The sequence below is a fragment of the Tyto alba genome, unplaced genomic scaffold (genome assembly GCF_018691265.1).
Source record: "Tyto alba isolate M040663 unplaced genomic scaffold, T.alba_DEE_v4.0 Super-Scaffold_46, whole genome shotgun sequence".
NCBI lineage: Eukaryota > Metazoa > Chordata > Aves > Strigiformes > Tytonidae > Tyto > Tyto alba.
The window spans coordinates 3,601,363-3,615,494 of NW_024881322.1; the positions used below are offsets into that span (position 1 = coordinate 3,601,363).

Consider the following 14,132-nt stretch of genomic DNA (forward strand, 5'->3'; position numbering starts at 1 on the left):
GAGAGCAGCGCTCCTTTCAGCAGGAGTAAAACCATAGTTTGCAAACAAAAAGAAAGAGAAATTGCCTCTGTCTAGTCATTTGAATTCCTCAGCATGGAAGAACATAGGTAAAATTTGACTGTTCATGTTCTCAAAACTCAAAGATCCTTTACACTACTTGTTCAGCAATCTGAGTGCTCTCCAAACGGAGTAACTCCTGTGTGTCTAAATAGGTATCCCGTTCTCTGGAAGCTCTCTACTTTTCCCCAACAAGATTATCATTTGCTGGCAATGTTAATTATTTCAGGTGGCTGCCAGACTGCTGAAAATCTCTCTTACTATAAAGCTTGAACCTGTTTAGAAAAAATAAATCTTTAGGTCTCCATAATGGACAAAAGCATACAGTAATTTCCCACTTAAACTCTTGGGTAAACACTCTGTTCCAGCCTAACCCCAGGTAACCTGTGTTTTAGAATGACCAGCTTAACCTTTACTTTGCTCCACTATGTGTAGCAAATCTACTTGTAATCGTTTAAAAGCAATTTAGCAGGAATCTGTGAGGAGACATTTCTGAGACCTTGATTATTTATTCAGAAGTGGTACAAGAATATGCTACTTGAAACGGAAAGCACTGGATTAAAAACAGTGATGTAGGTTGGCTGTGTGTATTTGCTGGTTTCTTTTTTCCTGCTGACTGTTGAAAATGTGGTTGCCACATGTCAAAATTACATGGTGTCACACTGTGATTATTTTTTTAATACATAGTCTTTTCTCTCACAATCATCTGTTGTTATCTACTGATGAAACCTGACAACATGTCAGGAAAAAACTTATCAGTTCAGCAAGAATTACACTGCTGCTGGTAAAGACCATCATATAAGGAAAGGAAAAGCACTGATTTATGGCTTTTGCGATACTTGCTTTGATGGTTAAATCCAGGGGAATAGACATCTCTAGAGAGTGATTCTGCTAAAACCATTTATACGTTTCTGCAGATAGTTGTGAAAAGCAAAAAACATTATACTCAAATGTTAGTATATTCCTGTAGTCTTGCTCACTAAGGACCTAAGTGAGAAAATCAAAATTTTTGTTCAGTCAGGGGAAAAGTAACAAAGATACTAAATGTTGGCAAGAATTACCCTGAGAAATAGGTATCTATTCAATTCAGTTTTTCCCTGTTAAGTCACTGGATTGAAAAACCTCTGTTGCTTCCAGAACTGAAATGGGGAACTTAAATGCTTTTTTTTTTTTTGCATCATTTTGTACAGATGCACATCCTAAAGAGTTTAAAATGACTGACTGCTCTTAAAAATACCATCTAGAATAGGCTTGTGTTTCATATGTATCGTTTGTACTTGTGCACAAATTAGTTAATCAGACTCTTCTCATAATAAGCAGTAATTCAATTGCAAGGTTTTAAAAGCAACAAGCAGAAGTCTCAGGACACCAAACATTTCTAAGAATTTCTGTATAGGAAGTAGAAGCTCCAGACTTTTGTCCTGAGTTCTTTCTAAACAATTCTGCTCCTCGCTGCTTCTCATCCTCCGAGCAGGCAGTTCCCTGCTCTGCTGTCAGCCTGTGTATGTTCAGGGCGCCAGAACAACCCAACACTGTTCAGATACATCAAGGGTAAATAAGTTCTGGTAGACCACAGTGCAACACTTGGAAAAATTTGTGGATGTTACTGTTGAGATGGATAGCAACAGACCTTATTGTAGTCTTTTTCTCCCTAGATTGAACAACTTTGAGAATGTTAATTTTCCCCTTCAGAGCAGCTAGAGGTAAAGGAATAGTTTGATCACCCACTTTGTCCGGAATAGATTTGAACTGCAAGCCTGTGCTATAAGGCACGTGATCCAATTTTACCCCCCTTTTTTTTTTCCCTTCTTCTTTCTCTTCCGTTTAACCATCTCCAGTCCATCATTATGCTTTATTTATTTTATTTACTGGTGTACTTTTGAAATGTGTGTACCCTAGTATATGGTATTCCAGGAGCATCGCTGACGTTGCCAGTAATTTCAGAGGTAACACTGTAAGGACCACCCCCATTGTCCACCAATGCACCTTGTCTCTTTTCCACACCTACCTGGTTTTGTTTCATTTATCTGCTTAAAGGTTGCAGTGGTCTGCTTGGCACTGTCACAATACTGGAATCTTACAAGGATTATCCCCCATAGCTGTTTCACTCTCATCTTCCTCACTCTCAGCCTCTCTGGAGTTCTCCCCATCTCCCCTTTGCTGGTGCTGAATTTCCCCGTTGCGTAAGCACCGCCTGCATTCTGTATTTCTTAATATTTTGGATTGTTTTGCCTGCGTTGAAACATAAAAAGTAGATAGCTTATACCCACTGTTGTGCTTAGTTGGCTATTTGAAATTATTTCAGATGAGTGATATTCTCTAAATGGTTTAGAATTGCCATTTTTGGTGCCTTTGTAGTAAGTTTGGAAGAATTGGAATTGCTCTGGCTTGCCCTTTGCCTGAGAAATAAGTCATCAGATGCGGAGTTTGGGTTCTGTAAACTTGGAGCCAGGGTGTGGGCTGACAAATCTTGTTGCCTAGACCTATGCAAGAAGCTGTTTGACATAGTCTGGCAGTTCAAAAAAAAAAAAAAAAAAAAATTTTTCTTTGTCCTAGTGCAAAGGCAGTTTTATTTAGGGCACGCGGAGGCTCAGTGGTGCTGGAAGTCTGCCGTGCTCAAAGGCGACCTGTGGAGTTTTGTCGGAATCCTGACCGGGGTGAAAAACTAGTTTGTCTTTTCCCTTGTGGTGCAATTCTTCTGCTCCGGTTAGCTGTCAGCTCTCCTGAGCGTTTGGTCTAACCGACTCAACAATGGATCCGAGCGCGCAAGAACAGTACTGCAGGGAAGAAAACCTGAATATTTCCCTCCTCTTTAGATGGCTGTTGCTAAAAATTCTTGCCAGCTCTTACATGGCGAGTGACGAGTCCTTAGAGCAGAGAGCATGTTTCAGTTTGCCAGAATTACCTAATGTCTTGTATTTGAATTTGCACCTTCAGAAATAAAAAATAGGCTTTAAAATGGTTGTGGGATATAGAAGACACATTGATGTAAAGAGCCAGTAGCATCCAACTGCAGGACCTGCCTTGTGTCTGAGGGTATTTGGGTGGTGACACTTAGCATCTCTGCTGGTTTAAAAGCTCTGCTTCCTTAAGGCAGAGACGAAGAGGCTAGTTAGAAACAGGCTGTTGTTACAGAGATTTTTTTTTTTTCCCCCTTCCCTCCCCCTCCCCAGTTGCAACCTTTCAGAAATATTTTAGGTTTGGGACTTGAGCTGGGGAAGCTTTCCTCTCCCAAGCTTTTGTCTGTGTTCAGATTTGATGTGACATCTGGGCACGGTGGAGAGGAAATGGGGGGGGGGGGCGGGTAGGGAGAAACACTGGAGAGGTTTCTTATCCTACTTGTGCATAATTAAGGAGCATGCCTCCTGGGAAAAGGGAATAAAGGCACCCCAGGTCCTGCCACGAATTACACGACTTACTGCTGGACCAAAAGTGGGCTTGACAGTTGCCAGAAGGTTGGTGTGGTATAGCCCACCTCCGGACGGGCGAGTCGGAGGCTCTCTGCCCATCACCCCGGCGTGAGACCCCACTAAGGACCTGCTCTTCCTCCCTGGAGAAGGACAGAGACCGTGCTCACAGCAAGGCGCTGCGGGCAGAGGCTTGTGCCCAGAGGACAGGGCAGCCTGTGCTGGACGATGTCCTACAAAGTGGAAAATATCCCCAGGTGCTGTGTTTGGGGAGGGGAATTATTACAAAGCGTGAAGCTTGGCCTAACGATGGCATCCCGACGTGGGGTTATTGTTTGAAGACAGAAGATGCGAGTAGTTCAGATTTCATTACAGGAACTGTCAGAGATTTTATGGGTTTGGAAGTTAAGAAAGTCTGTGACAGCAACAAAATGTCACAGATCCATCAGGGTCTTGGCAGCAGGTAACAGCTCTCAGTTGAACACGAAGCTGGAAATGCCAAATTCTCTGGTGTTTATTGTCTCCCTGTGTGCAAACATTGTCCAATAAAGAGTGAAATATGTTGCAGCTTAATTGATTGCTAGTGTATGTCTGTGGATTGTACGTTATAGACATTTACAAATCTGCTACCCTTTGCTGCAGCAGATGGGGAGGGCAGGGAAGTACAGATCAGAGTCCAAGACAAAACGAATAAAAGGAGGGTGAGAAAGGGAAACGGTCCATAAGAAAAATTACACAGGTGGTGAGGTCCATCTATTTTTACTCTGTTATTTATGATCAAAATTGCAAAATCTTACTGAGCACAATGAGTGATCCTTGGTTTATACTGGTAGAACACAACGTGTGTATCTCCTAATTCAGAGAATGCAATTGAGGCCATAGATAATGAAACACCAGCTCCTTTACTTCATCGTTTGACGCAAAGACATTATTGAAAGTTTATTATTTATTTCTTCAACACTTAACAAGAAAGAAATTTAACAGCTGCATTTGGAATCACAGAATTCTCTGTTTAACATGTTGACTTTCTCCCCCTCCCTTTTTTATTTTTTTTATCCATTTCTTTATTTTCCTTTCTTTTTCCCTCCAGGTGCTCAATACTTGCGTGTAGTGCCTACGTGGCTCTGGCTTTGGGCGATAACCTTATGGCACTGAATCATGCAGATAAACTTCTTCAGCAACCAAAGCTGTCAGGGTCCCTTAAGTAAGTCTGATGAGGTCGTTTCTTCTTTCTCAGCCCTGCTTTTTGCTGGAGAGTTCTGAGTTGAAGCTCCCAATGTCTGTAGCTGCTTGCCAGTTGTATATCTGATGCAGAGAATTGCTCGGCCTGCTCCTGTTCTTGTTGAAGCCCTGACTAAATGTTCATTGACACAGGAACACGAGTCCCCTCCTTTGTGTATGAATGCCATGTAATTCAGAATCTGTTGCTGCTTTGCTCGCTGTTTGGTATTCTCCAGCTCTGGGTCTCATGCAGTGGCAGAACCGTCAGGTCTCTGTCCCGATTCCCTGTGGAGCTCCACGTGCTCCCGCTGGCAGAGCACACGGGGCAGGGATGAGCAGCTGGGGGCAGGCAACACCAGCCCAAACCAGCACGCTGCTCAAAGTTTGCTTCTGAAGCTACAGCCTCGGAGGGAAAGCTTTGCTCAGTCAGTCGGGCACCAGATCTTGGGCACGCAGGCCTGTCACTTCACCCACTACCGTTGCTTTATAGGTTCCATCCTTCAGTTTCTCTTTTGCAGTTCTCATTTGGCACTGTATTTTTTGGAAGGATATTCAAATCTCATTCTGTTTCTACCCACCAGTTCTCATATATCTCTGCAAATTCAAAAAAGGCAGCTTTAGCCCCATCCTTCTGACCTTGTTTGTGCATTGAATTCCTTTGTCATACACAGGATAAAAATACAGCGGAGGTTTTTATGATAGTAATATTTTTTTTAAAACTGGTAATGTACTTGCAGAAAGCAAGCTAGCTTGTGCTTATTTTATATGCTGGCAGCATACTCTAAAATGGTCTGTGCCAATTAAGTTCTTTGGCTCCCATGCTTGAGACTACTGCAGAAGCTCAGGTTTTTTTGCACAAGCATTGTATAAGCAGTGTTTTAGAGGCGTTTGCAAGGTAACACATAATTTTGTGAAGGCGACGTTACCATTATGTAATGCAAGAAATGCAAGACGACTTTTTTTACGAAGACAAGAGCGCCGTGTATCTTGGTCACAGGAAAACAGGCTTTTGTGTAGATTGGGAATACTGAACCGTTCCTGTTTTCTTAAGTGAAATAAACTGCATGTAGAAAGCTAGTTTGCTGTAGCAGATCTAAATTGCAGAAGTTATTTTGGGTTATTTTTTACCTGATGTTTTGTAATTCATTACAACCGACTATACAGTCAGTCTGCAGTGTGCTGTATACAGCCGCCTAGATCAAGTGTGAACTTTTTTGCTCAATTTTTGTTTCAGATTAAATATTTGTAAGCTAACTATGCTCTTGATTGACAGGATTCCTTCTGTTCCAAAGTTGAAAAGGAAAGCTGCTGCTTAGTTGAGCTGAACTACAAGTGTCAAACATCAGACTTGCTTGATTCTTTTATAAAACCTGCAGCTGGGAAGGTGTTTGTGCCCCATAGACAGAAATGCAGCTATTTGACAGAATTAGTTTGATTTATATTGAATGTAAAGTCACACGACACCTCAAATTATAGATGCATCTGTATCCTGGGGTGTTTTTGTAAGGATTCCTTTTTTAATTCTCTGAGATAAAGGCATACCAAGGTACAGTCTTTCTGGAATGGCCATTCCTGCACATGAATGAATTGTCATGACTCAGATACAGATTTTTTCACAACGTTGGTGCCTAAAAGCAGTAAATGGCAGAACTGGGTACTATGACAATACTTTATAAGCAAGCTAACTTCCATGCAAGTGTTTCAGGTAATAGTTTTTAATGTGCTCATGTTTAAAAACCGTGTTTGGTTTGTCTTACATAAGTTGTGGGAGTTGTTAGGTTGACGTTTGTACCTAACCCTTTGCTGTTGTAGGTTTCTCGGGCACTTGTATGCAGCAGAAGCTCTCATCTCTCTAGACAGAATATCTGATGCCATCACTCACTTGAACCCCGAGAACGTCACTGATGTTTCCCTCGGGATCTCTTCAAATGAGCAGGATCAAGGTTAATGAATCCCCACTTCATTAGAACTGGTTATGCTTTCAGCTGCCTTCCTGCTGTAACTTTCTATATACAAATACAATGATGTTTAAGACCTCTTGTTTTAAGACCGTAGGTTTGTTTGGTGGTTTTCTTGTTTGTGGTTTTGTTTTCCGGGCTTCAGTTCCTACTCTGTGCTTGGTTTGTCTCTTGCATGTTTGTAATTCCTTTGAAGTGGCTAATCATGTGACATAAATACAACTATATATTGTAGTGTCCTGGCTCGTTTGAAGGTAACTTTTGAAAGCTGCTTTTGTTAAATGTGCGATTAAGGTTAAGTTTGGGCTTCATGCTTTCCCTTCCAGCTTTTTAGTCCCTAAACCAGGCTTTGGAGTACCAGTGAAGTCTACTCACTGCATTTAGTGAGAGATAAGAGTGGGGGAAATTTAATCTGTATCTTAATCTTCTTGCAGTGCTTCCAGCTGGGAGTGAAAAATACTGCAGAGCCCATCTATATAGTTCAGTCTACAGCAGCTCTGATTTCAGGGACACATCTGCAGCTTAAACTTCACTGTACTCATCTGCAAATCTAAAAGCAAAACATTAAAGATGGGAAGTCTTAAGTGATGTAGTGTCTTGAGCAAACTGATACGTTTTCCCTCTTTAATGTCAGACCATGAAGAAGCAAATTTATGTATTCGTATTATTTTTTGCAATAAGCTGTAAAAAAAGCTCAGGGAACATGATGGCTTTTGTGGGGTTTTTTCTTTGCAGGGTCTGACAAAGGAGAGAATGAGGCAATGGAATCTTGTAAGTACCAGCTACTGTATTTAGCAGAGTACAGGAACTTTGCCAGTTTGGAGTAAAAGTGTAAGAAGAAAAAAAATTATTTTTTTTTAATTGCAGCTGGCAAGCAGACACCACAGTGTTACCCCAGTTCGGTCACATCTGCACGAACAATGATGTTATTTAACCTGGGAAGTGCTTACTGCTTGAGGAGTGAATACGACAAAGCTCGAAAGTGTCTTCATCAGGTATGAAAACAAATCTCAAAGCATTCTAAAGACGGCTTTCTGGGCCAATGTACTTCCTTCAAAGTGCCATCTAGATCAGAGTAAATCTGGAGATTTCACAGCCAAGGTTTATTTGCGGACTTTGAGGTGGCAGGTCTCTTCTGTCCTCATGAACCAATCTCTGTTAGTAACACAAAATGAAGGATTCCGAATTTCTTACTTGTGTAGATAGTTCAGTACCACTATGGGAAGCATTTTTTTTCCTAGGTTGTATCAAAACTATTGAATCAAGACTAGGAAGCCTTTTCGGTTTGGTTTTGTAGGGTTTTTTAAATGGTCCAATAGTAATTGTTATATTTCAGAGAAGAAAGTTCTTGGGGGCCATGAGTTTACTTCTCTTTAACCAGTTAATAACTCACCATCTAAGCCATTAATCTTAGGGATGTGAGAACAAGCTGCAGTTCTGCTGGAGGTATGTTCCTTGCTTGCCTCTTGTCCCAGGAATTCTCAAGTACTGCTTTTGTAACTCTGTCCTCGCTCAGCCTGTGTCACTTAGTCTTTCTTATGGCAGGGACCCGTCTCTTTCAGTGATTGTGTCTGTCTCTCTGCAGTCGTTCCTGTCTGTCAGGAAGACTACTCAAATGCATTGCTGAGCTGCAAACTGAAGCAGCAGTCTGCTGTATTACTTCATAGTAGTTGTGTAGATGAACAGGTTCAAAGTCTGTGAGGTTCTCAATCACTTAAGGCAGTTGTCTTGTTCTTTTTCCTCCCGAGGTCTCTTAGGATTGGGCAGGTGTCTGTGCTCGGGCTCTGTAACACGTGTGTAAAGCCCAAGAGAGTGTAAAGCCACCAGTGGATGTAAAGCATAGTAGGTCTTTGCCTCCACAATAAATTCATTGACTTCATAGCTAAAACGTATTTGTATATAGAAAGCTAATGAATGATCCTTGTTAACTTTGCATTCTGAACTTTGGAACAGTGGAGGTTACTTTCTTCACCTGTCATCTCACCAGGAAGCCACAGTAGATTGGCCTTGGAATTACACAGTCATATTAACAGAAGCATACAGCAGATGGTCCTGCTAATTAGTGTGAAACAATCTTGCAATGCAGATAATCTTTCAGTCTCTCCTTGCATGCATAAACCTGATAGAGTGTATTAGTTTGAAAAAAAAAAAAAAAAATCTCAGTTTATGATTCGTTACTTGTTTTTCTTAGCTAAGATGGGGGTAAGGATCTTGTCAAGGGGCACTTTCTTTGAGCTGGGTGTTTCTCTTAAGCACTTTTTCTCCTCCCTACCCTCTTCTTTTTCAATAAGGCTGCTTCCCTGATCCACCCCAAAGAGATCCCTCCAGAGGCTATTCTGTTGGCTGTATATCTTGAATTACAGAATGGTAAGTTTTGAACTGTTCTGTCGACCTAGAGTTGGGATACAAGGGGAGGAGGGCGGTGGTCATCATTCCTAGTCTATTTATAGAGTTGGGGCAGTATTTTAAATGGTGCCCTTTAGGCCCTGTTTTTACACTCTTAGATCCACGTGTCTGCACCGTCACAGTTTATCGCCATCCTGTTCTTACACACTCCAGACTTCCTGAACATTCATCTTCTGAGCTGAAATCTATACTTTGTGTAGAAATCAGCAGTCTTGGATAGCCTCAATAAAACCCTTGATGAGGTTTATACTAGACAGAGGGTTTGAAAGGCTTTGTGTTAAGACAACTGCAATCCAGGTTTCCCAAGGAAGCCATGTCAAGCCTATGTAGCAAGTACTGCAACAAAGTTTGTAACATTGGTAACTCTGTTCCAAAATCCTTCCTTTTGAAGATTCACTGTGTTTGCACGGGCAAAAAATTCCACATAATGGGAAGATTGCACTTGAATTCTGCAGTGTGAGCAGACTGGTGCAGCTGCACCATTGAAGCTGACATCGTTGTGGACCTGTGCCCCTTGGGTTGTGAAATGCTCCGCGTGCTTGTTCCCCTTCAGTTGTCTTGCCTTGCAGGCCGGGGACTTGAGCATTTGCATTAATTGAGACTCTGACAGAGCTTTTCTTATAAAGATGTTTCCAAGCTGGAATTTTGGAAACCTTTTTTTCTGCCATAAAGGAAGTATAGAGCAGAAGAGAGTAGAAGGTGGGATTTAGATCTCTCACTCCTTTCTAATTATAAGTTTATAACCAAAAGGAGCCAAAGACATTTTTTGTTCTGTAAATGGCAACAAAAACAGTGCGTCTCTTCTGAAATTAAACTTTAGTGAAAGAAAAGTATTTGGCAACAGGGAGAAATGTTCTTTTCAGAACTTCACAGAGTTTCTCCTATAATGTTATAGGTTTAATTTTTAACATTTTTTTTTCCATTTTTATTGGTATTTATTTGATGGGCCATGCATACACTTGAAAAATCAGATTTCTTGTTTTAGAAGCATGTTGTACATACACCCTTGACATTTGCATTACAATCTGTAATGTCACATTGTGAAGGCACTTGGCGTGAGAGCGAGTCTCGCTATGCGGATGGGAGAGAGAAGAGGTGCTCTGATATCTTCAAGCTCTGAGGTTAAACCTTGAGGTCTTCAGCTAAGAGGAGGTAGAGTCCAACAGTAGTGTTGTTTCAGGTTTACTTCTAATACTTCTCATGCCCGTGTCAGCATTTCACTGAACAGGAAGACTGCTGTCAGCTCTGTTTGGAGAGCAGTGCTTCAGAAGTCTGCAAAGGTACTTTGTTGTTGTGTTTTTTTTTTTTTTTTTAATTGAATGTTGTCTTGTAGGTAACACACAGCTGGCACTGCAGATCATCAAGAGAAACCAGCTTCTCCCTTCTGTGAAAACACTCTCGGACATGCGGAAGAAGCCCGTGTTTCAGCCAGTCCACTCAATCCAGCCCATCCAGATGCCAGCTTTCACCACTGTTCAAAGGAAGTGAGGTGGTTCTTCAACTGCTGCTGCCCTGCCCCTGAGGGCTTGGGATTTTGTACATTTTTTTTTAACCTAGGACACCTGCATACCCCAATTGCTGGAGTGTGTTCATTTATGTAAATTTTTAATAAAACATGTAAACAAAAAGGTATGCGTGGAAGCATTTGGAAAGGTTATTTCACAGAGAGATGGGTAGCTGTTTTGAAGGGGAGTTACTTGAAAGAAGTGGTTAACCAAGCGATGGGAAGGAGAATATCATTTACCTGAAGTTAAGCAGTTATGTATCAAAACACAGCAGCCAACACATGAGCTATGGTTTTGCATTCCTTGAAGAGGCTTTTTCCCAACTTTGCTGTGTTGCTGTAGCCCTCAACCTCAGGCAGCAGTGACTGAACTGGTGTTGGTTCAGTATCTAATTAGTACAAGCCACCCTCTGCCCCTTTTGAGTTGGTGTGGTCATGATGGCAGAGCGCTAGCATGAGGGAGAACGTGCTGGTGCTGAGGCTTCATTCAGCTCAGCAGGGAGCAAGAGCCAAAAGGCCGTTTGCCAAACCAGGAAAGGGGGAAGAGCTGACTGGTCAGCAGGGACAAAACCTGGTACAGCTGCTCAACCTTCATCTGTGCAGCAAGGCTGCTGGGGAGCGTGCTCGCTTTTGCTGGCTGGGGGTGGTGTGTGGTAAGGGTTTCTTTTGTTTGTCTTTTCTTGCTGGTTTTCCTTTGTCTTAAAGGAAGGTGTAAGGGTGCAGGTACGGTGGCAGAGTGCCTAGCTTTAAGAAAAAGTATATTTTAGAGGAAGGGATGAGCCAGCCTGCCTTGGGACTTAACCCAGGCATAAGATAATCAGAGCCCAGCATGGAACACGGCGTCTCTCTTCACCTCCCCTCCCTGGCTGGTCTGTGCCACTTCAGGCTCCAGGGCAGAGCTGAGCTAACAGCCTGCGCTACTGGCATTGTCCTTTGCCTCCAGCCACCCCCAGGAAGGTCACTGTTCCGTGGCCAGCGGGGATGCAGGACCTGCAAGCTCTGCTCTCAGCAACCTGAGCCAGGAGGTGGTGCGGCTGGGTGTAGGAGAGGAAGCCAGCAGGTCAGCCCTGGGTTTGGCCCCAGGATCTTGAACAAACAAGCCCCAACCAACAAGAACAACAACAGTAAGCTTGCTGAACAACGTGCAAGTTGTAGAAAGAGAACAAGTGTGTGTCCCTTCAGCAGGGAGCCAGCCAGGGTGAAGCTGTACAGCAGAAAGCTTCAGACCTGCTACCATCCCTCTTCTGTTGGATAACTGGCTTTGCCACTTTTCAAAGGCTTTCAGAATAATGACCAACTACCTTTTTCAATGACTCTTTATCACTCTAGGAGGCAGCACCTGCTCTGTCCTGAAGCAGGAGGGGGGGGGGAGGGTGGCGAGCAGCTTAGAAATAGGAATAAAAATAGGCAGGAAACAGTATGTAGAGATCACCTAGATTGACTGATTAAATACAAAACCGCTCAAGATGCTTGCTGTGTGGTCCCAGGCCCTGAATAGAGAAGATTCTTCTCTGCCCGTCTCCCCCTTCCCCCCCAGGCATGCAGGGCATTCACATGCAAAAGATGCTAATGCCTTGCTCCAGCAGCGCCCAGCCACCTCCCCGAGGCTCCGGGGTTGCTGGCACTTGTCGTTCCCCCCAGATCCCGCACATCTCTCAGCTACATCTGCATGTGAGCAGCAGCATTCAGCCCCAGCTCTCCCCCCACAAGGACTCCTCTTCTGCCCTAAGGCACCTGCATTAAGCAGAGCAGCTCTGGCATTTTATTTTTTTTTCCCCCCCTCCGGCTGTAGCACTGTGACTTGAAGAGAGCAGGAGCAGCACAGGCTGGGCTGGGTGTTAGATTAAGAAAGTCAATAATGCTTATTTGGGTTTGGGCCACCTCCTAAAGCAAAGGCTGCCTGGCCCTTGCTCCTGCCATCCCCTTGCCTCTCGGGATCTCATGCCTGCAGGCAGAGCCTGGCTCCTACTCCCACAGCAGGAGAAAGAGGTTGCACCCCCGGTAACAACCCCTGTTGTCATCTCAGCCTCCTTGCCCCCATGGGCTCAGAGCTAAAGGTTTTGGGCAAGCAAAAGGACAACCACGGCCAGGGCCATGGTGCAAGAACTGCACAGCACTTGCACAGCAGTGCCCAGAGCCATCTCCTGGAGCTCAGTGAGCTTTCCAGGCTCTGGCTGTCTTCAAGGAGAGAGCACAGAGAAGCCCAGGGAATACAGAGCACCACGCAAAGCTGGCCCAAGTTGGTAGCCTTGAAACTCACCTCAACAGCCCTTCTCCCCCCTCCTTCACAGGGTCTTCTCTCTCCCTCCTTTATTAAACTTGAAGTGATCTCCTCATTGCTGAAGTGTTACCAGCTGCTCCAGCAGGAAGAAAAGCCAATGGTCTGGTCAAGGGTTACGACAGCTAGAGCACAGCACAGTGCTGAGCAGTCCCACAGCCGGGGCCAGAAAGCAGCTCAGCTTCGACAAACTAGTGCAGTCAGCACTTCCAGAAACTGGAATCCACCTCCTCGGCTACCCAGGCTGGGAATTCAGGCAGCACCCTTAACTCTCAGACCTTGCTTGAAGAGCATCTTCCCATGTTTACCATTTCTTTTCAAACCCATTTCCAAAGTAAGCAGGAAAGAGAGCTCCTTTTCTGCTTACCCAACTTACGTTGGCAGCCTGCTCTGCAAGATGCCACATACACTAGCAAACATTCTGGTGGGTTTGCTTTACATTACTACCCAGAAAAAGCATTACTTTCACAGATGCAAAGGTGCAGAAATGGACCTAACAACATCAAACCAGGAACTTTCTGGAAAAATGCTGGAAAAAAACTGCATGGAGTACCGGTGGTGAGTTTAGTGTCAGAGCCATTTCCTCCAGTCATGACAGTGAGGCTGTGTAAGACCGGACAACCAAGAGTTTGACACTGCATCAAAACTTTTTCTTTTTTTAAAAACACACTTCCCTCCACAGCACCCCACCATTTCTTCTCTCTGCTCTCAAAGCAGGTGCCTCTGGTTAAAGTTTTCAGTGGTCATCACCTGAGGGCAGCCAGGTTCAAATGCAGGCAAGTGCTTTTTCTTTTTTGCATCCGGACAGAAGAGAAGGCTTTATCTGGGTAATACAGAAGCACACATACACTGGTTTGCCATGAAAAAAACTCCTCACATTTATTTGATTAAACAAAAATAAAATAAACTGCATAGGAACATTTTAAAGTCCAGAGAGACACTGACTTTGTTTTAAGGCTGCCAGTAGCTGATACATCGTCTCCTTGCTACATCCTTCAGCCTTCCCTATGGACCACAAAGATACATTCAGAAGCCTCCATTAACACAAGGGTTCTAACATTTTGTTCACTTATTCTATATAAAAGTTCGCACATAACCTGTCATGCCGCCTTCTGTGGTACTCACCATCTGACATCTAAAAATTATGTCGCTTTTTGTCCAAGTAGAAATGCGATGCCTTTTTTGGAGCACGGAATTTCTTGTCACAGCCTGTCTCATTATCAATTAGATATAAAAGCTCTGAGCAGCTCATTAAAAGCAGAGCACTGTCTGTCCTGCTGAGACATTTTTATTATTATTAG

General features: G+C 43.4%; 1 protein-coding gene across 2 annotated transcripts in view; it reads left to right on the plus strand.

Moving 5' to 3' along the window:
- CNOT10 (CCR4-NOT transcription complex subunit 10) overlaps window positions 1-10,681 on the plus strand; it is a 35,780-nt gene extending 25,099 nt beyond the window's left edge. For both annotated transcript variants that reach the window (XM_042806329.1, XM_042806328.1), the window contains 6 exons: window positions 4,555-4,668; window positions 6,498-6,628; window positions 7,379-7,414; window positions 7,511-7,638; window positions 8,935-9,010; window positions 10,383-10,681. In XM_042806329.1, coding sequence (XP_042662263.1) covers window positions 4,555-4,668; window positions 6,498-6,628; window positions 7,379-7,414; window positions 7,511-7,638; window positions 8,935-9,010; window positions 10,383-10,537 — 640 coding nt within the window. In that variant the 3' untranslated portion in view covers window positions 10,538-10,681. The remainder of the gene's footprint in view (window positions 1-4,554; window positions 4,669-6,497; window positions 6,629-7,378; window positions 7,415-7,510; window positions 7,639-8,934; window positions 9,011-10,382) is intronic.
- Window positions 10,682-14,132: the final 3,451 nt, after the last annotated feature.